General features: G+C 40.1%; 3 protein-coding genes across 7 annotated transcripts; 1 reads left to right on the top strand and 2 right to left on the bottom strand.

Moving 5' to 3' along the window:
• Window positions 1-1,537: 1,537 nt before the first annotated feature.
• Window positions 1,538-4,845, bottom strand: LOC115683885 (protein DOUBLE-STRAND BREAK FORMATION). Of its 3 annotated transcripts, none has more exons than XM_030608527.2 (5): window positions 4,722-4,845; window positions 4,419-4,626; window positions 3,963-4,106; window positions 3,108-3,234; window positions 1,538-1,933 (listed from the first exon to the last, which is right to left on the bottom strand). In XM_030608527.2, exons 1-5 carry the CDS (start codon window positions 4,781-4,783, stop codon window positions 1,722-1,724), a joined length of 753 nt encoding a protein of 250 aa, XP_030464387.1. In that variant the 5' UTR covers window positions 4,784-4,845; the 3' UTR covers window positions 1,538-1,721. The 3 variants fall into 3 exon arrangements, with proteins under 3 accessions (XP_030464387.1, XP_056165995.1, XP_056165996.1); XM_056310020.1 differs by having other exon boundaries at window positions 1,538-1,928; XM_056310021.1 differs by lacking the exon at window positions 3,963-4,106.
• A 927-nt stretch (window positions 4,846-5,772) lies between these two features.
• LOC115683884 (protein FLC EXPRESSOR) lies at window positions 5,773-9,323 on the top strand. Its single transcript, XM_030608526.2, has 4 exons — window positions 5,773-6,429; window positions 8,255-8,418; window positions 8,499-8,581; window positions 9,082-9,323. The coding sequence occupies exons 1-4, from the start codon at window positions 5,915-5,917 to the stop codon at window positions 9,154-9,156; spliced, it is 837 nt and encodes a 278-aa protein (XP_030464386.1). The 5' UTR covers window positions 5,773-5,914; the 3' UTR covers window positions 9,157-9,323.
• A 3,633-nt stretch (window positions 9,324-12,956) lies between these two features.
• LOC115683850 (transcription initiation factor TFIID subunit 15b) lies at window positions 12,957-17,103 on the bottom strand. 3 transcript variants are annotated; one of them, XR_008816105.1, is made up of 8 exons: window positions 16,743-17,103; window positions 16,520-16,607; window positions 15,594-16,314; window positions 14,761-14,911; window positions 14,600-14,681; window positions 14,117-14,331; window positions 13,951-14,004; window positions 12,957-13,523 (listed from the first exon to the last, which is right to left on the bottom strand). XR_008816105.1 is itself a non-coding variant. In XM_030608488.2 (6 exons), exons 1-6 carry the CDS (start codon window positions 17,020-17,022, stop codon window positions 14,220-14,222), a joined length of 1,434 nt encoding a protein of 477 aa, XP_030464348.1. In that variant the 5' UTR covers window positions 17,023-17,103; the 3' UTR covers window positions 14,065-14,219. The 3 variants fall into 3 exon arrangements, 1 of the variants encoding a protein (XP_030464348.1); XR_008816104.1 differs by lacking the exon at window positions 12,957-13,523 and having other exon boundaries at window positions 13,835-14,004; XM_030608488.2 differs by lacking the exons at window positions 12,957-13,523; window positions 13,951-14,004 and having other exon boundaries at window positions 14,065-14,331.
• Window positions 17,104-20,701: the final 3,598 nt, after the last annotated feature.

Below are 20,701 nucleotides of genomic sequence, written 5' to 3'. Positions count from 1 at the left end.
TGCAGTTGGATTAGTTTGTGGCATCAAAGGAATATTCTGACGGGAATTCAAAAATGACTTGGTAAAACAAGTTGATTTATGACCAGGACTATTTTCTCATTTGTTTCTTTTTTTGGACATGCGCCATCCTGATATTAATGTTGACCCACTCTTGAGAGACACGTAGCCTACAGATAGACTAATCGGACACTAAACTGTAACTTTCTAGGTTCTGCTTTCCATCTTTGCCATTGATTTCGTCTAAAGGATTACGAGCTGATAATTTGCACATTATCATGGGCATTCGGTGTTTAACTGATTGTCAATAAGATTGCGCCAACGGTATTGTCATCCTCACCAGACAGTTGTTCACCATAGCAGTACGGTTCGATTTCAAAAAGGAAAAAAGAAAAGTCTTCCATTTGTTTAGTGAAAAATCCGCATTTGGCAAAACATTTTTCTAAAAAAGATAGTTTGCATCGCTTACAAAAATGCATGAACAAAAAATATTTTTATTATCCACGAAAAAATTTAAACATAAATTATTATAGATAATGAAAAAAAAAATTTGTTAACTTATCATTTTAAGCTATATAACCAATAATTTCTAAGATAATGTTTTTTAAATAGTTCAATTTTCGTAAAATAAAAAGATCCACTTTCTTTAGCTGGGCTTGTTCCCTCGCAAAACGAGTCCACCTACGTTTCAAACCCCTAAAGGCTCTAGGGAAGTGGAAAAACTCGTAAAGCTTTGAACGGTGAGAAACCCGTACGCATAATTTACCCTTCGTGAAAACAGGACAGTCATCTCTATTCTCTAACCCCGCTGTAGAGAAATTATACAACCGGACGAACTCCAATGCGAACGTGGACGCAAGTTCCTCGACTCTGACAAACGGGTGCCAGTGAGGAGCAAAGTTTGACAATGGCAACCATTGCCGTCAATTTGACAGCATTCGACAGACAAAGGCTTTCGATCTCCAAAATTGATTGGTCAAAATTCAAATTTGGAGTTCCCGTGATCGCCCATCACGAGAGCACAAATATTAGACTAGGATGAAGCAGCAGGCGCACGATGCCATGGCTTGACCCAGCTCATTTGTTTCCCATACACTTAATCTTATTTTTGCCAATCCGATACTTGCAAAGACTTCTTTGAAGGTGACAACCTAGAAAGGAAATGCATGCATAGTGAAGGACCAACATTGTGTCGTGGCCCAGATGATTCACCTAGTGTATAACAATCCGCCTTAGTAATATATGACTGCATAAGCAATACCCGTTTGAAGTTCGACTATTATGAACTTCAAGCTCTAACTCAGACATATGACGGAAGAACTCCGAGATGTAGACTCATCTACTCTGAACACAATTCCTTAGCCAGGCTCCATATCCATGAGTTCATCCATCTTGTAATTGAGTGTTCATAACAGTTCAGAAGTTTAAGTTGCCATATATCATTTCGAAAGGACCAACAACTCATACGAAGATGCTTTTTGGACATGATAACACAGAATTAACGTAGCACTCATCCCCAATTATAAATATATATGTGGTCACAAACCAAGCAACCTGGAGCTTTCAAATATATATGATCAATATATGGCAAACTCTTAAAGTGTCGAAACTGTACCATCTCTTCACATAGAGGGTCAAGGTTACACCTTAAGCTGCTTTTCAGATATTTTTAAATTCAGGAAATGAACTATTACATCCACACCCGTATGTGCAAGGTTAGGAGACTAAACAAAACCTGGAATTTTAGTGTGGGCGTGTGAGTTTCTTGCAGCTGACCTCAAAGCCTGGCACTCTGAAAATATCCTTGCATTACGCTTCTTAATACTATCTCTAAACAGAACACTTGCAACAGGTTGGATTTCTCTGAATGTAGAAGCTTGCTGTTTGCTTCTCTCCATTTCTTTCCTCTTCAAATATTTCACTGCCTTTGCCTGAACTGTCCATACCAAGATGAGTCAAACTACAGCATGACTATGCTTAGCATCCCATTCACTGCAAAGAGCTTACTAAAATGCAGTTGAAGGCACTCGCCAATCAAATAAATGCTAGTCCCGAGTCAAGATTGAAAGAAGTCCCGAAAATTCTTATGGTAATATCCAAGACAAACTTTCTACTTGGAGAGCTTAATCAACAGAATTTCACATCTGACGGTCCATACAATCAAATATCTCCTTAGACAATTTATCTGATTCAGGCTTCATATTGATAAACAGCACTGCTGACTTAAAGATGGTGAAATCTGCTAAAGAGGGAACATATGACTCCACAGATATTGACCAGCAAATTGCTTGTGCATCAGCACCGACAAGCTGTTTCTTAACTTGACGCATGTGGTTCACTCAACATTGGGAAGTATTTCGATCCAATAAGTATGCCCAATATCAGGCTAGCTACAATTATGGTTTTCAACGAAAATAACAATTTTGCATGTTGAGAATCAGAATTGATCAAAAAAGTTTAGGAACTAAAGTAGACAATGCTGGGCAAAATCTTTAACCACGATGTTGTCTTGTAGATCAACATCTAATTTTGGTTTCATTTTCATAGCTGTCATCACTACTGTGAGCCAAGGGATGCATTAACCCTACTGGAAAAAGTAGCTGAAAAGTTAAAGGGAATAGGCTCAACAGCTGTCTCTGTTTATCTGTATCAGGTTGTCTAATAAATTCCATGAAAATGAAATTTCCACTCAAAGCTCTGTAGTCTTTGAATACAGCAGAACTACGAACATCAATTTCTTCCACTCCCACGACCATTCTCCATAAGCACTTAGTGTTAAGAATACTTAGACACAGACTTGATCAAATAAAGCAACTTAAATGAGCATCCACAAATAATGTTAACTTCACCAAAACATTTTGTAGGAGGAAATAAATATATTGAGTTTGAACCATCATTGTCAATCGTCACTATAACATTGTGCCCCTAAAGTGCATCACGAAAGAAAATCGAACAAATTTTTTTACTGATTATATCCTTTCATTAGCAGTGTAAAGTATTATGTCAAAGAGAGAAAATTCATGGACCATTGATATGATAGAGGCAGGACAAGCGGTAGAGATAAGATCAGATAAAAATTGTTAAGACGAACGCTTTACTATTCAACATACCGCTGCATGAACCAGTGGATGAAATAGCAACGTCCTTGAGACTTACTATATTCTGGATATCTCCAGTGAAATTTTCCAAGCCAGAAGTATCACTCCTTTGAAGACATAGAAGAGCATTTTCACATGCCTGGTTGGCAAAGGAGGGAAAAACCAAAATCATAGTGAAGACTGCACATTATAATTCAGGGGACGTTATACAAGTTCATAAAGCATCGAAAGCAAAATGGTCCACATCCACATAAGTTAGACATGCTAATTTTAAGACGGAAAGTTCTAAAAAATATTTGATGGTAAAATAATAAAAGACTTGCGTGGCAAAAGTGACGAAACTGTTACTGCCCACAGATTATCAAGGATAATACGTATCAAGGAGCTACTGTACCAATAGTCCTGCATTGACTGTCCTAGTTTGGATTGTCAATTCATAGCAAAGGAACGGCAGAGAGCAATTTGTCAATGCAGACACGAATACATTCATAACTAACTTCAACGTCTGACGATGCATTCTAAGTATGCAGCAAAACATAGTTTCGTTATTGACGGAGTTCTCTTACGGAAGTCCGAAGTAGTCATCTTGATCCACCACGTCTTGATACAGCGACTTACTTGACGAGTCAAATAGAACTTGATGCATATATCCATGAAACTGGTCAATGACATACAACAGCATCGGAATACTAATATTAGCTTGAAGATGCATTGTTCGAAACTTAGTTATCCAAACCGCTACCAGCCTAGATTTGGAAATAAGAATAGATATCTCCCACGTATAGTTATGAAGAAATGCGCATTGCTTCATTTTTCACTCAATATTACAGTGAAAACATTGGAACTGTTGCAGTAATAACATGCTACCTTTGTGGCTATAGGGTAAAAACCATTGTCAAGCGCATCCTTGGCAAAGTTCACCCATTCGGTATGACCAACTTGTAGCCATTGATGAACGCCAGATTTGTTTTCCCGAAAAACGAGTGCTTCGTACCTCAGTGCCAAGCAACTCTGATAAGATCCGACAAACCAAACACAAAAGGGAAAAACAAAAAGTCCCTTAAAGACTGCATATCCAAGGCTGTAAGAACGCGACGAGCATGCGACTAAGGAAAGCCCCTATATCACCGATAGTTCCATCAAGGACCTGCTTCAATGTCGTCGAATGGTCGTAATAAAAAAAAAAAAAGAAGAAGATGAAAACGATGACATAAATCAGCTCATCAGTTCGTCGTCCAGAAACATCCATAAGCTAACTTATAGGTTCCTATTTCAGGTTTTCTATTCATGAATAACTAAAGAGGACACGTTCGTGGAACTCACCTCGAAATCGCCTATAACCGCAAAGGCTCGAACCAGGAACTCGAGAACGGAAAGCACATGGACAGCGTCCTTATCCGCAACCTCGCGAAGTATACGGAGAGACTCGAATCTCATGAACCGTTCGAGGCTCGATCGCGCTTGAACTGCCGATCTCGCGTCCTTGGAGACCAGCAAGGTCCGGAGAACGCCGAGAGTCGCGTCATCGAACCTGCGAACGGCGATGGAAGTTGCGATTTTCAACCGGAACGATGCCGCCGACGGTGCATGTGCATTAGCGTTTGTGGAAGGAGCATGGAAGCGAACCTTCTGAGCTTGACAAGGAAGAGGAAGAGGGAGACCTCCGGCGGCGAGAGCGCGTCCGCCATTTTTTTTGAGATTGCAAGGGGAGCTTGCTTTTGTTGATGGCGCCACTCTCTCTCTCTCTCTCTCTCTCTCTCCTCCTCCTCCTCCTCCTCCTTGTGGGCATGACTTAAGGCCCAAAGCAACATCGGCCTTTTAATTTTCCTTTTTTTCAATTCTTTTTTTATCTTTCAGTGCAGGAAATGATTTTGTTTAAAATCCTTGAAGGTATAATAAAACAAGTTGTTCATAAACTTTAGCCCAATACGTAATATGATCCTAAAATTTTAATTTATTCAATACAGTTTATAAACTTTAGCCTAACGTTCAAACTTTTAATTTGTTCAACACGGTCCATGAACTTATGGTACATGTTCAATGAAGTACCTGAATTACACTGAATATTTTCGTATAGTTCGAAGACTAAATTGAACATTGACCAAAATTTCATCGATCATATTGAACAAATTAAAAATTCATAGATCATATTGAATATTGAGTTAAAGTTTAGGGACCATACTGAATAAATCAAAAGTTTAAGGACTACATTGTATAAGAGACCCTTTGTGGGAAAATATAATTTTTCTGTTGGTAACTTATAGGAATACAGAGAAATCTTCATCTTTAATGTTCTATTTCCGCGAAACAAACGGATTGATATATGTCACGAGTCAACCACCTTTCATAATCTAACCAATAAATAAAAATCCTGGCTATACAAAGCATTGCATATTTCGGAACAGATTTCCGCTTATACTTGATGCTTTCCGAAAAACCTTTTTTATTAAATTATTTTCTACTTTTCAGATTTTTCTAATTTTAAATATATAAATCTCTTTCATCGTTAATAATTTTCCGTTAACTGATATTTTCAGACAATCTAAAAAATTAATCGCAGCAATAATCTAAGTTGGATGGAACGACTTCGACATGAAGCTAGAATTTATGCACTCCCCATAGAACTTTATAATTTATAATTGACCAAGACTTTTAAATATTTTAGACGACATCCGCCTCCAAGAAAGCTCGGGGGCCGCGGCGGCGGAGACGATGAGAGCAGCGAGCGGCGTCTTCTCCGGGTCGAAGCGCACGACAGTTCGTCGCATTTCATACTTCATCTGAGAAATCCCTAACAGTCTCCTCCGCCTTCTCCGGTGATGGCCGCGCGCAATTATCTCCCGCCCCAAAGCGCCGCCAGGCTCCGCCACTCCTCCCTCGAAGACCCTCGCCTCCTCCCCCGCCTCCCCCAGGTGGCGGCGCTCGAGGACCGCGCCGCCTCCCAGCACCGCGAGATCCAGTCCCTCCTCGCCGAGAACCAGCGGCTCCTCGCCACCCACGTGGCCCTCAAGCAGGAGCTCTCCCTCTCCCAGCAGGAGATCCGCCGCCTGTCCTCCGCCGCCGCCGAGGTCAAGGCGGAGCGGGACGCCCAGGTCCGGGAGGTCTACGAGAGGTCCTTGAAGATGGAGGCCGAGGTCCGCGACATCAATTCCATGGCCGCCGAGCTGGCCCAGGTGCGCCCACGTGCGCTCAACCTCGGCGCCGAGCGGAAGGAGCTCATTGTGCAGTTGCGGTGTCTCGAGGAGGAGGTTCTCCGGGCGGCGTCCGAGTTGAAGCAGGTACCCCTGGTCAAGTCCGAGATCGAGGCCATGCATGAAGAGATTCAGAGGGGAAGGTAACTTGACTTTGCCAATGATTACTTCTTCCTCTGAATTTTCTCGTTTTTTTTTTCTGTGAATTCAAATTGGTTGAACAACAGTCGGGATTTTGCTTGGATTGGCCCTTGGATTGTTCAATCCGCTTTTCCAACCATCTCTTTACAGTTGCACCTTGACTTCAATGTGGTGCTTGCAAGAAAAGACAATAATCAAGCCTTCTTGGGGTTTTCAAATTGCTTAATAAGATGGAAGTGCTTAAGATCTTTCTTATAGTTTCATCCAAGTCTTTCCAGAACTTCTCGTGCCCCTTTTCACCTACATCACTCTAGGTTCACATCTTTTTTGAAGACCTTTTCGTTGTTGTTGTAGTTCAGAAAGTCTTTTTTTTTTCCCCTTTTTTCAATAGAAAGAGTAGGAGAAGTTTTAAAGGTGGTGGTTTAGCTGCCATACATACACTAATAGCTACCACAATAGTGATTGAATATGAATCCTACCCATGATAAAGAACTTTCTTGTAAGTGTGTGATTCTGTCAATAGCTTCTCAGGAGATGTTCTTCAATGAAAAATATGCTGGACAGGAAACACTTTGCTTGAATTGCAGCCCTTTTTTATGCTCTAGGAGGATTATGATCTTAGAATGAAAGAAATGCTAGAGATTCCGGTTAACTGGCAAATGTGGTTACTGAAATTATAGTAATTTCCAAATTGTACATGTTCCCTTCACTGTGCAAAACACGTAGAACAATTTAGTATTGAATACTGAATTAGAAATTCGAGGGAGAATCATTTGGATCAACATAGTTCTGTGAGGTCGTCTCTCTTGAAGCGTTGAGGAAGTTCTTACTCTCACTATAACTGAAAAGAACATTTGTAGAGGCTGGGTGATATTGAAGTGAGTTTAATATTTAGGTTTGCTTGTGGACCTAGTGGAAGAATACTAAGGAGAAGAAAGATGATTTCTTTATTCAAAGTGTTCCTGTGTCATGCACTTTATAGAGCTTGTAATTGCTCTTAATAAACTAGTTCATATTGTATGATGTCTTCAACACCAGGTATTCTATGAGTTATTTTCCTTATGTATGGAATTGATCTATTCCATTGTTCATGGTTTGATATTTGTCGCATACTGTTGTAGCCACAAAAGTAGTTTGCAGGTGGAGGATGCATTGTTCAGTATTTTGGGATGCGAATGGTCAAATCTACCTTTTCCTCATTTTCTTTTTTTAAAATCTACCTTTTCCTTGTATAACTATCGCCCATTTGTCTGAGACTTTGATATGACTGCAGAGCCCTAACCCATGTCTTCATTAGCTGGCATTGAGTGCAGTGGCACCACACCATATGAATCCACCAAAGTATTAAATGAACATAGAGGGCTATTTATAAGCAGAAAAGTTTGCGGAAGAATTTTTTTAATGAGCATAGCCAGGAAATGGACTAGATGTGGATCGCATGACTTAAATGTCCCCAACCTGAAGCCCATCCTAGAAGAATAACGTAGTACCTTTAGGAAGAAATATGTCATGAATCTTTTTTCTCCTCATATGATGTAATTAGAAGAATATATTTGAAATTGGATGTCAATTAAGCGACATCTGGTTGACAGTATTGCGATGGATCGTCTTAAGGAATATTTCATGTGTGACTCCATTGGCATCTTTTTCTGAAGTGGAAATGATTTAGAAGGAATAGGTCCGTACAGTGCAAAATATATCTAAAAAAATCCAATGCTTTCAGTGGCTGCAGTTTCGAAGTGTATGTTTCCTTCTGGCAGTAGGAAGATCATTTGATTCTACTGTTCTGGATCTTCTGATATACATTGTTTTTTTTTATCTGAGTAGAGCTGCTCTTGAACGTGAGAAGAAGACACAAGTTAGTAATCTGGAGCAAGCTAAGGTGATGGAGAAACATATGTTGTCTTTGAATCGTGAAATTGAAAAGCTGCGTGTTGAACTTGCTAATGCAGAGAGAAGATCAAGAGCAGCAGCAACAGCAGCAAATCTAGGTTTGCACATTGTGTCAGTCAGTTCCTTTTCATCCGTGATATCAATTATTTGTACTAAATTTTCCATCTTCCAATTTTAGATCCTGGATATGCCCAAAACTATAGTTCCCCCGAGATAGGATTTGGAGGAAGTACTCACCCCAACACTTACGAAATGCATCAGGTACGTGCTCTCCCATTTGATTCTCTTTCTGGATCAATTTTCTTCTGTCCTTCCCCGAAACATTTCCCAGTAGTTGCATATGCCGGAACATTACCTATTCCGGTGTCTCTTTTTGGTGGTGTTATTTTTGTTTTAGCCTTCTCGGTAGAAGGTTGTTTCTTTAAATAGGTGGGTCGTTGGTTTGTCATGTCAACAGATGAAAGGAAGCTGGAGTAGGAAAAGATATACTCAACGAAAGCTAATGTTTGAAAATTGATTCAGCTGTTTTCCTGATGTTACTACGACCCATGGTTTTGTAATCGATGAAGCATGATCAAGTTCGTCCGTAATGAAGCTGCCTTCAGAGTAAGGAAGCATGTCAGATGTGGGATTACCGTTACTAATGAAATCACCCGACAAATAGTCTTGAACATACAGCTCTGTGATGCGTTGACAAGAATCATGGCATTAGAGGAAGATCTATGGCTAACTTTTTATTGATTATCGATGCATGATTTCAGGGTCATGTCAACCCTGGAGGAGGCGCCCAATATGGGCCTGGAATCATGCTGCAAGGAGGACATGCACATAGATAAGATCCCTGCGATGATGTGAAGAAACCAGGATTCTTGATTATATGTGAAAATAATTCGATCCATTCTTAAAAACGAATATTTTATTTTTTTTGCTCTCGGAAAAACTGATCGAGGTCTGCAAATTTTCTGTGACTTCTTCCTTGTAAATCCACATGCAGTTCATTTCACAGCCCCGTTGTTCCTAGAGCTGAAGGGCATGGAGCTTAGCAGCTCGAATTGCACCACGGGGGGTGGGTAACGCTTTGATTGATTGCGCGTTACTAAAAGGATAGGCAACCTTAGACTCTTAAAAGCGCATAAAATTGTTAGAAAAGTGACACAAATGGTTCTCAGACTGTATTGTCGTTTTTGAATTTTTAATTTATTTAATGTGGTTCATAAATTATTGGTAAATGTTTAATATAGTCATTTCATTTGTTCGAACGGCAAAATTAGATGTTATTTGATGATCTATATTATTATAGGTTGAGTTTTACTTTTTAAAATGACGAGTTAATATGTCTATTTTTTTTTTCATCTACTTTAGAAAAGAGAAAAGATATTATTTGATGATGAAAATTATTATATCTTGATTTGAGATGAATATTTTATTTGGATTATCCAAGTGACTTTTTTTGGTGCTCGCCATTAAAACTTAACGTATTGAAAGTTAGATTAATAATTTATGTTAACTTGAATTAACGGAAGAATCACATTGAATATTTTCATATACTTTACGATTTACATAAATGTAGAAAACCCCCACCAATCAATTGAATATTAATTAATACATAATAGATCGAAGACTACTTGAAAACGCTCCACGGAACAATATGTTTCTGCTTTAACATGAAAGAATTGTTATTTGATTTTGAAGACTTAGGGACTCTCCTGAGCCTGCTTCTCTCCACCATTTCTTTCGTTAAGGTTTCATGCTAGCATTTGCTCCTCTAGTTTTCGCCTCTCAGTGTCAGTTCACTTTTTTTTTTTTTCAATACTTGATTAAACTCACAATAAATGGAACAATGATTAGACTTTTTCCTATATTATCCTGCGCTTAAATTTCATTACAGCATTAACCCTTGATTCAAACAATTCTTAGATAGCTGGAAGAAATTTGACCGGTACTTGTGGATTCGATGGTACAAGAAGGGGAACACCATTTGCTGCTCAAACCGCGAAAATGCTATTCGGACAGTAGTAGATCAACCTCAATGAAAGTAGTTTATCTTTCCATTCATTTCAAAACTTCCATAATCCCTTCCCGAACCAAACATGAATCTTTCAATTCATTTGGCTCTCACGTTCTATTACTTATGTAAAAAAGAAGTTTTCTAAAGATTGCATTTATCATCATAAATAACTCATCTTTGAATTAAACCTTATCTCAGTGAGGCAAATGTGGTTAATTCTTTCCTTTGTGTTGTATCCGTGAGAATATGATTTCTTTTAATAGAGAAGGGGCTATGCCTTTTTATATTTCTAAATTTAGGATCAGACTTGTATCATTGATACTACCCTTCAATTTGAATTAGCAAAAGCAATGTCTCCTGGCATAATATGGATTCCAAACATTCATGATCTATATGTCTCCTGTCAAATTATTTATTCCTTGATGGTAAAAGTGGGATTCATTTTATTAATCTCTTTTAAGCATGGTATTCTTTCTACTACTATGTTAATTTATTACATAAGAGTTTCAAAACGAATAATTGAAAATTTTTCTTCGATCGGACAATCAATTCGAAAACTAAAACAAAAAAAATCATCAAAAACCTTTCCGATAGATAAAAATAATCTTTTTTCGATCCTACGAAAACAGGAAGAGGGCCATGTTTGTACAAGTATTTTGGTTTCAATGATAATTACTATATTAGATACGCCTTGGTACGGGATTATTGGGACAACAAGGTCAAACCACATTATTAGCACCTCACTTAAGAGGATTCGTGGCATGTCAAGCCTTGTATACTAATATACCTAAAATATATAATAAATATAGATCATGAATATTATATAATATATATTATAGAATATAAATAAATTTAAATATATAAATAGAAATAAAAATAAAAAATGAAATTTGTCCATTATTTTTTTGTTATTTTGAATTTTCTTTTTTGTATTAGAATCCAAATATTATTTTATATTTAATTATGATTTTATTTTTTAATTTAAGATTTGTTATTTGAAAAAAATAACTTTTATGCCATGAATATAAAAATAGGTTATTACCACGAAAAATCTCAAACTGGTACACTTGTGATAAATTTACCTTCCGTTAGTTTCCGTTAAATTTTACCGTCAGATTGCTTAGTTAAATGACATATGACAGTTGACAAATGTACCAGTTTGGGGTTTTACCTCCGTTTGTCCCAAGTGTAATAATTTGTTATTTTTTGTATTAATTCAATTTAATAAAGGGTAAATTTGTTACAAATGTACCAATTTGGGGTTTTTAGCGGTCAAAAAATTAATTTGGAGTAAATTGTCACATGTGTACTAGTTTGAAGTTTTTCGTGCTATTAACCCTATAAAAAATTATATCTACATTTATCCTACCTCCCCATGTGATATTTTTATCCTAGTTATATCCTCTTGTATTCAAATTTATCCTATCTTGAGCAAGAACCAAACATTAAAATAATAAAATAAATTTTATTCTATTCCAAATTTTACCGTTTATTTTGCCTACTTTCAGCAGAACAGACGCAAACACAAATCCTAAATGATACCCGTTTTTTTTTTTTTTTGCCGAACAGATGCTTCTCTTTAGGCAAAAATACACTAGAAGTGACATAACTTGTGTACGGCGATCACTTTGGTGCCATAACTTTTTTTCGGATCACTTTGATGCCAACTTTTTTGAAAAACAATCATTTTAGTGCCAATGCTGACATGGCTCGCCGGAAATCCGATGTGGCGCTGACACGGCTCACCGGAGAGGTCCAGTCAGCATTAAAAACAAAAAACGACGCCGTTTAGCCCGCTGACGTGTACTTTTTTTAAAAAAAAATTAAATTAAATTAAATAAATAAATAAAAGCTTGCAACAGCGGCGAGGGAGCCCTCGCCGCTGCTGCCGCCAACCCACCACCACCGGGAAGGGCCGGTGGTGGTGGGCACAGTGGTCGGCGAGGGCCGGATCCGGCGAGGCGAGACCTCGCCGTCGCCTGGGTCGCGACAGCAGCGGCGAGGGCTCCCTCGCCGCTGCTGCAACCTTTATTTAAAAAAATTAAAAAATTAAAAAATTCGAAAAAAAGTCACATAATTTCCACGTGTACAAGTCAGACCATTTTTTTTTAATATAAATGCCAGGTCAGCTTTTTGGCCGAAATTTTGGTCGGAGTCACTAAAGTGATCTATTTTCCTCTGACTTGGCACCAAAGTGATCCGAAAAAAAGTTCTGACACCAAAGTGATCGCCGTACACAAGTTATGGCACTTTTGGTGTACTTTTGCCCTTCTCTTTAATAACACCTCATTCCCCCTCAGTGCTTTGACTTTGGTTCTTAAACCGTAGTTGTAAGAGATGGCTCATTTTTTAGGGTCCAGCTTACGCATTTCTCGTTGAACTACATGTCCGATACAAGGCTTCATTGGGGGAATGTCTAGTCCCCCCAATATAGCCACACACACTCGAACTGGAGACTTCCGGTTTGATTCAATGGGTTTTCACATTATGATTGGCTTTTCCAATAATTTGTTCAATCTAAAGAGTGGTGGAAACACAAGGAGAAAGAGAACGAGAGAATAGGAGAAGCGATCAAAAACACACACACACACACACACAAGGACTGAAGAACAGTAGAAAGAGGAGCAGTTGAAATAAGACTGATTTCCCTTTGAACTTCGATGCCACGAAACCTCTAGCTTGAAATTACAAATAAATGGAACTAGACCCGCTTATTCATTGTCTTTACAATATTTGAGACATCCTATCTGCCATTCCAGAGAACCAGCATGGAAATTTTGACTCCTGCAGCAAACTGCTCAAAATGGTGCCGCCCAAAAGAAAAAACCAAGAAGCCTCGTGCATGGCAGAAAACTTAATGCATCATCAATCCACCGAGTTTCTTAGTGGAGAAGGTTAAGAACCAGTATGCTAGTCCCCAGGATAAAGACCTATTAGCTTGGCTTGGTACATTCAAGGCATCCATCAAAAGTCGGCGGTTTCTGGAATCCCACGACCATGGATGCCCCTGTCCTGGCCCCCAATTGATTCATGGCCGTTCTCAACAAGCCTATTGATATACAATGATCATCGCCTACCGCTTTTCACAGCCAGTCACATCCTTCGAAAAGCAGAAAAACAAAATTTCTGTGTACCCCCTGAAATATGGGTCTGCCTTTAAATATTCCGCAAGTGACCCAAAAAAGATCCCCATCCCTGTAACCACCCTTGACCCGCTACTGAGAAGAAGATGATCCACACTTCAAAAGGAAGGGGAGTAGAGAAAAGTTATCATCTACCGGCTAAATCAAATATACAGCTGAGTAACAGATAAAATCAACCTAAAAAGAACAAGGTTACAATCTTCTGAACTGCCATAAGCCCAAGATATAAGACCGAAGATGAGACTGCCGGTTAGAGATATGTAAAGCGGTTCATGATAAAAGCAAATCCCTGTCGCCAGCTAAACTTCATATATCGCCTACCTACTTAAGATAGGCATGTGTTGATAAGTTCATGGCATCTAGTTTACCGATTACACTAGCATCCTTCTATTGATTAACTGTGAGAAAATACGACCATCCATCACATACTGGGACCACTTCCAGGAATAAAATTGTGGTTTTGAAAGAGCAGTACTCACCTGAAGACACTACCTACCTTAGCAGCAAGCAATTGGGGACTATTCCACTTGCCTCTAAAAAAAATTCACACAACAGAATCAATCCAACGCCTACTGTTAAAGTCCCTCTACATATTCCAAGATAAAAGGAGAATAGTGGTATTGCCCAAGTAAGTGAACAACCTACCTCTTAGTCTCCAGTCAAAGAACAATCCAGCCAACGCAACACACAACTAAACTCTCGAACCACAATTTCTAGTATACATAATATCTCCCATGCTGAAGTATAATCAGTAAGGACGTGAACGATTTCCACCATGATAATGTCTATCTGGCCCAGAACCTCCGCCATCTCTGTTGCGTCTATCCCCACCACCACCACCATAGCCACCTCTACCACCCCTGTTGCATTGCAAAGACAAAACCTAAATTATATGCAAGATAAGTAACTACAAACACTACCACAGGAATTGCAAGCAAATCCTTCAGCCCTGGCTCCGATGGGGCTTCATGTACAGAAAGCTAGAAATGAAGTAACTTAGTAAGCGCTCTACTTTCAAAATATACTACCTCTATTAGGCATGCACCAGTTCAGTTCAAACACATGTGATTTGAAACATAATGGCTCCATTATTAGAGTTCAAACATATGCGCATAACACATGACTTACCCACGATCATATGCAGGTGGAGCTTTTGGAGCTGACCTCTCCGCCATTGCAACATTTATTGTGTATCCCCTCATTTCATAATCTGGGGAGAAAGAACAGAATAAGTACTTCTACAGACGTAAGAAGATTCGGTTAGTTCACTAAAAAAATTGGACACGTACTGTTGAAGAAACCGCCAGCAGAATGTGCAGCAGATGGATCTTCATAAGACAACACAGCATCCCCTTTGTTTTTCCCTTCCTCGTCAGTGTAGATTTTTATATTATATGGCCACTGGTCCTTGTAGCCTCGTTTCTGCTTGATTCTTCCAACCTGTAAAGTAGGTATAGCACAATCATACTTCTGACTATCAGAAATAAACCCAAAAAAACACGCAATAACAATAGAATTACATCATCGAGTAGTCAATGAGGGAAAAAATATAAGAGTAGGTCATTAAGGAATCAATCATCAATATGTATATGTCACTAATATCTCAGTGTATATACCATCAAAATCAATGACAAGTGGTTATCAAATAGATATTTTTAGTCTGTATGCTCACCAATATTGTCACCAAATAATTACAAAAATAACCCATTTTAAAGTCCCTATGAAAAGCATAGGAGAACAAAACTAACAACAGCGTTAAAAGGACGGTGCAGAATGTGCTGTCAACATCATTGAGGAATCAATGATGGAAAGAATATAAGAATCAGTTACCGAGGAATCAATCATCGAAAGAATATGTCACCAGTATCCATACCATCAAACTTAATGAAAGTGGATATCAAATAAACATTTACTACTAGTCTGTATGCTCACCAATATTGTCTCTAATGACATCAATTCGAAAAACAACCCATTTAAAAGTCCATATGAAAAGCAAAGAAGACCATAACAAACAACAGCATTGAAATGACGGTGCAGAATGCGCTGTCAACATAAGGGACGAAAAGTTCACTGCTACTTGCGTCATCCATGTATTCAACTCAGAAGGAAAAGGAGTTATTACTTGACCAATGCCTCCAAAGAGGTCCCTCAGTTCATCAGTGGTCACATCTGGTGGCAAATTTGATATGTAAATCCTTGAGTTGTCACAAGTATCCCCACAGTTCTCATCGCACTGCTTCACCTTAGCAGGAGAGACATCAGTGGCAACAGTTCCACCACCTCCATAACCACTCCCATGGTGCCGTGGAGCGCCACTGCCATAGCCTCCATCATACCCAGAGGGTGGACCCCTCCGGCCTCCGGTCCTTGCATCTCCAACATCACCACCACCACCATAACCACCGGGTGTGCCACTATACATCGGAGGGTATGATGTTGGCCCCCCACCATAGCTTGATGGAGGAGGAACAGCCTCAGTACCATAATTAACATTTCCCCCATAAGCATTTGCAGGAGGCAAAAGATCTGTACCAGCGCCACCATAAGATGGGGGTGCAGGTGGAGGAACCTGGCCGTAACCGCCATCGTCTCTCCCTTGATTACCTCCATAAGAACTACCTCTATCACCACCAGCACTTCTTCCATCATAGCTACCACCTCTACCACCCTCGTAATTTCCACTTCGGCCCCCTCGATTTCCACTGTATCCTCCACCACTACCTCCTCTGTTATAACCACCACCTCCCCGGTCATTACCATTACCGCGCTCACCAGAACCAGTGGGACTGGGTGCTCCACATTTGTTGCACTCGACTCTTCTGGCAAAGTTCAGATTCCCACAGCTACAGAATACACATTGACATCATACGTTATGCCAATACAAAAGGAAGCTCAAGGTTTAGATTCGTTGAAGATAAATTACATTTCCTGAACCATTACATCCACCTGGAGGACCATACGTCACAACAGGGGGAAGGTCTTCGCATCTAATAGACTGAATTACGCTAAGAGAAACAATCATGTAAAATTCAACAAAATTAAATATACCTGGGGTTAGGACACAGCCAATCGCCGTCTCGGCCGCTACCTCCTCGGCCCCCTCCTCTGCCGCCACCGCCTCGGCCGCCACGATCTCCTGCTTTACAAGCGCAAATGACAGAAAATCCAATGGAAAGCAAACGAAAAAACGAATACAGAACAGCGGAACGGAGGAGACAGCAGAGAACAATCAGATCCGCCAATTGAATACGCATAAAGATAAGGGAGGTACCTCGATTCCCTCCATATCCTCCACCACCGCCACCACCGCCTCCCCTACCGCCTCCGCCCCCACCGCGCCCTCCGCCACCATAACCACCACCTCCCCGACCCCCGCCACCATAACCTCCATCGCCTCCCCCATAGCCCCCTCCTCCGCCACCGCCACCATGGCTTCCAGGGCCGCCGTAGCCCCCAGCCCCGCCTCCGCCGCCGTATCCGCCCTCACCGCCGGCGTATCCACCGCCGCCGCCATAACCACCGTCGCCTCCTTGACCGTACATCGCTGACATGTCTCCAAGGATTGCTAGGGCTCCCTTGACAGAGGAGAACGCGAGAGAGAACGAGCTAGGGTTCTGAGCCGACTCAATCGAAAGATATTTGTATATAGCCCAAGCCAAGTCGGAGCGCTAAACTAATGACCCCCTTTTTTTGCTTAAATACACAATTGACCCCCGTATTCCCCACTATTTGCATTTATATTTTTTTGACCTTTTGCCACTTGTTGCGTTTACTTTTCTCCTCTCTCATTTACACGGTCAATTCAGGATAGATCGGTAAATAGTTAAGTGCTGCGCATTTTCTTTGGCTAAAAGGATACTTTTTAACTTATTTATTGACCTACAGAGTGCTAAGATTTATTCCCTCGAGATACTAGAAGCGATTGGTTCCCAATCGCTCAGAAATGGGAATCAGAGCAGAAGGATCAGTTCCTAGTTTCTAGAACTTGGAACCGAATCACCTAGTCCTAGAACTAGATCGACCAATCTAACCCTGTTCCTGAGCGATTCAACCAAACTGGTGGACGTGGCGCTTGTTGGCCAAATTGAGGGTCTAGCCGAGGAGGAAGTCGAATGATTTGGTTCAATTCTCGAGCAATCCAACGAAACTGTGTGGACGTGGAGCTTGTCGGCCAAATCGAGGGTCTAGTCGAGGAAGAAGTCAGAGTGCACAGCCACGGGAAGGTTGGGGTGGGAGGTGAACAATTGGGCGAGGGGAGGCGGAGGGCAGAGATGATGGGGACGTTGCTGAAGTGAACAATGTTGCAGACGTTCTCGACTCCTAGTCGAAGTTTGCGGTGGGGAGGAAAGGGGAGGATGGGTGCGTTTGGTTCAGCTTTTGGGGAAAGCTTTTGGAAAAATGCAAAGGCCTTTAGCTTAAATGGGTTTGGTGAGATGTAAAAACCATTTGGTAAACTGTAATTGAAAGATGCCTTAGAAAGCAACCTTGGGAAAATGCTGTTTGATAGACATATGGTGTTTGGCAACTTTTTTTACTCACGTTAGGGAAATGCAATTGCATTTGGAATGTTCTCCAAAGGACTTTTGGCCAATGCAAGGGTGGAGGTGCCTTGAGAAGTTGCATTTTCGGAATGTAACTGTTCATCGCGACCGTTCATCTTCCCAGAGGTAGGTCCGGCAGCCGGCGACCGCCGCCTGAGGGCTAGCTCGACCCCAGCGACCATGGCCTAGGGGTCGCACAACCCTGGTGACTGCCGCCTGGGGTTGTGCAACCCTCAGGCGACGGTCGTGAGGGTTGCACGACCCCAGGCGGCGGTGGCCAGTAGTTAAGCTCCACCGGAACCTTTTTTTTTTTATAAATAATAGCAAAAGTCCTTCAGCCCAAGTTAATTTTAAAAAACACTTACCAAATACTACTTACATTTTAGAAAACCCCTTTAGCCTAAAGGTATCTGCATTACCCCAATGGCATTTCCCAAAAGTCGAACCAAACGGACCCGATGAGGATCTGGATGGAGGTTTGGGTGGAGAGGAGAAGGTTAAGGAGGGGGAGGTTCTTTGGAGTGACCAACACGGTTAGGGTGAGTCCATGGAAGGAGAGCTACTAGATGCGGAATCATGTGGCCATGCGCTAGGTAGGGGAATAGCGATATGTGTGGAGGTTGAGACTCTATGGAGATGAAGAAGATGAAGCAAAAAAGTTCATTTTTATTTCTCTATGAAAAAATTGATCCAGTCCGGTCGATCCCACCTTAGAAGTGGAAACTAAACCGCCCATTATTGATTTCAATTTTATGGAATTGGGAACCGGACTGGCATCTTTGAAACTAGCCAGTCTGGTCCAATTCAGGTTGTTCCCGATTCAGGTGGTTCTCATTGCACACCCCTACTTAATATATCTACCCAGCTTTACAATATTCCATTATCTTGGAGAGTGACATATATAAAATAGGGTTAATATTAGGGATAATGACACAAATAGTCCCTGAACTTTGACTTAATGTGCAATTTGTCCTGAATTTTTAATTTATTCAATGTAGTCCATGAACTTTAACATAATGTTCAATTTAGTCCCTGAACTTTTAATTTGTTCAATGTGGTCCCTGAACTTTTAATATGTGTTCAATTTAGTCCCTGAACTATATAAAAATATTCAATATAGTCCCTGCACTTGAATTAATGGAAGGACTATATTGAACATTTTCAAATAGTTCAAGGACTAAATTGAACACATATTAAAAGTTCAGGGACCACATTGAACAAATCAAAAGTTCAGGAACCAAATTGAACATTAGGTTAAAGTTCAGGGACTACATTGAACAAATTAAAAGTTCAGGGACCAAATTGCACATTGGGTCAAAGTTCAGGGACTATTTGTGTCATTTTCCCTTAATATTACAAAAAACCTTAAACTAGTATACTTGTGACAAATTTATCCCAAACTAATTTTTTAACCACCAAAAACCCCAAATTGGTACATTTATGACAAATTTACCCTATATTAAATTAATTAATATAAAAAACCACAAATTAATACATTTGTGACAAACATAGGGTAAAACCCCAAACCGGTACATGTTTAGAGGAATAGGACAACAAGAATCATCGGATCTTAATGTGGTTTCAAAACACTTGGATTTCATCTATAAGGCTTCAATTTAGTCACCTCAATACAACAAATGATGCATGGGATTTGCTTGTCGGCCAATATTCCACCTTGGATATTACCTATCAATATCAGCTTTTAGGGAATTTGCATCGCATGCATCAAGAGATAGGTCAATCTATCAACAATTTTTGTCCTCTATGCATGCTATTTGGGATCGATTAGCCTTATCTGAGGCGCAACGGGACGCAGTTGCTAATGCTTGTAAGTTTTCTTAATATCGTGATCATATGCGTATTATGCACTAATGGTATTTAATGATAAGTTTCAGCTTGTGTGAGCTTCACTTCCTCATCGAGATTCGTTACCTCGTCTCAAGGCAGTTGTCTTGGAATTATCAATTAAGAAGACTCGGCTTGCTACTTTGAAGGCGCATCGCCCTATTTTGTCCACTCCTACAAACACAATGCTTGCCACCACTACTTCTTCCTCATCACTCAAACCATATTGTATGTACGGTCACCGAACTGGTCATCTTGCATCTAATTGCTATTGACAACAACTTAGGCAACCTATAGGAACAAACAACCGATCTCAATATAGTCCACCTGCATGCTCATCCACCACTGCTGTTACTATCGAGGGTTCTGCTAACAACTCATATGTTACTTTATCTTTAGAGGATCCACGTTCCTTTTTTGCGAATATGGCACTTCTAGCTACTATGTCACCAGCACTTATACTCTATTTGTGACTCAAGGTAGTACTAATTCATGGTTCTTTGATTCTACATGTTGCAATCACATGACTTTGAACTCCAATTTGTTCAAGTCAAAGTCATTACTTTCATAAAAACCTACAATTTATACAGGTGATAGCTCGCGGATGATAGTTAGTCACATAGGAAACATTTAAACACTTTGTTAGTTCCTAAACTTTCCTTAAACTTAATATATGTGGGACAATTATGTGAATTTAATCTTAACATTCACTTCTCTTTTAATGGTTGTCATGTATAAGATCCACGAACAGGATAGATAATTGGGACAAGCCGTAAAGTGGGACACCTATTCAAACTTATCTTCTTCAAGCTATTGTATGCTCTTACGATCTGTACTGCCCATC

The sequence above is a fragment of the Syzygium oleosum genome, unplaced genomic scaffold (genome assembly GCF_021117445.2).
Source record: "Syzygium oleosum isolate NSW1041296 unplaced genomic scaffold, Sole_v2.1 Sole_v2.03, whole genome shotgun sequence".
Classification (NCBI taxonomy): domain Eukaryota; kingdom Viridiplantae; phylum Streptophyta; class Magnoliopsida; order Myrtales; family Myrtaceae; genus Syzygium; species Syzygium oleosum.
This window is presented reverse-complemented; position numbering and strand designations above follow the sequence as displayed.

Coding starts and splice junctions, on each gene's coding strand:
- LOC115683885 (XM_030608527.2), bottom strand. CDS start 4,783: ATGGCGGACGCGCTCTCGCCGCCGGAGGTCTCCCTCTTCCTCTTCCTT. Junction 3,235..3,962: donor TTTACCCTATAGCCACAAAG/GTAGCATGTTAT, acceptor TTTGCCAACCAG/GCATGTGAAAATGCTCTTCT. Junction 1,934..3,107: donor ATCCACTGGTTCATGCAGCG/GTATGTTGAATA, acceptor TGGTATGGACAG/TTCAGGCAAAGGCAGTGAAA.
- LOC115683884 (XM_030608526.2), top strand. CDS start 5,915: ATGGCCGCGCGCAATTATCTCCCGCCCCAAAGCGCCGCCAGGCTCCGC. Junction 6,430..8,254: donor GAAGAGATTCAGAGGGGAAG/GTAACTTGACTT, acceptor TTATCTGAGTAG/AGCTGCTCTTGAACGTGAGA. Junction 8,582..9,081: donor ACACTTACGAAATGCATCAG/GTACGTGCTCTC, acceptor GCATGATTTCAG/GGTCATGTCAACCCTGGAGG.
- LOC115683850 (XM_030608488.2), bottom strand. CDS start 17,022: ATGTCAGCGATGTACGGTCAAGGAGGCGACGGTGGTTATGGCGGCGGC. Junction 14,912..15,593: donor TCTTTGGAGGCATTGGTCAA/GTAATAACTCCT, acceptor CCTACTTTACAG/GTTGGAAGAATCAAGCAGAA. Junction 14,682..14,760: donor TGCTGGCGGTTTCTTCAACA/GTACGTGTCCAA, acceptor CTTTCTCCCCAG/ATTATGAAATGAGGGGATAC.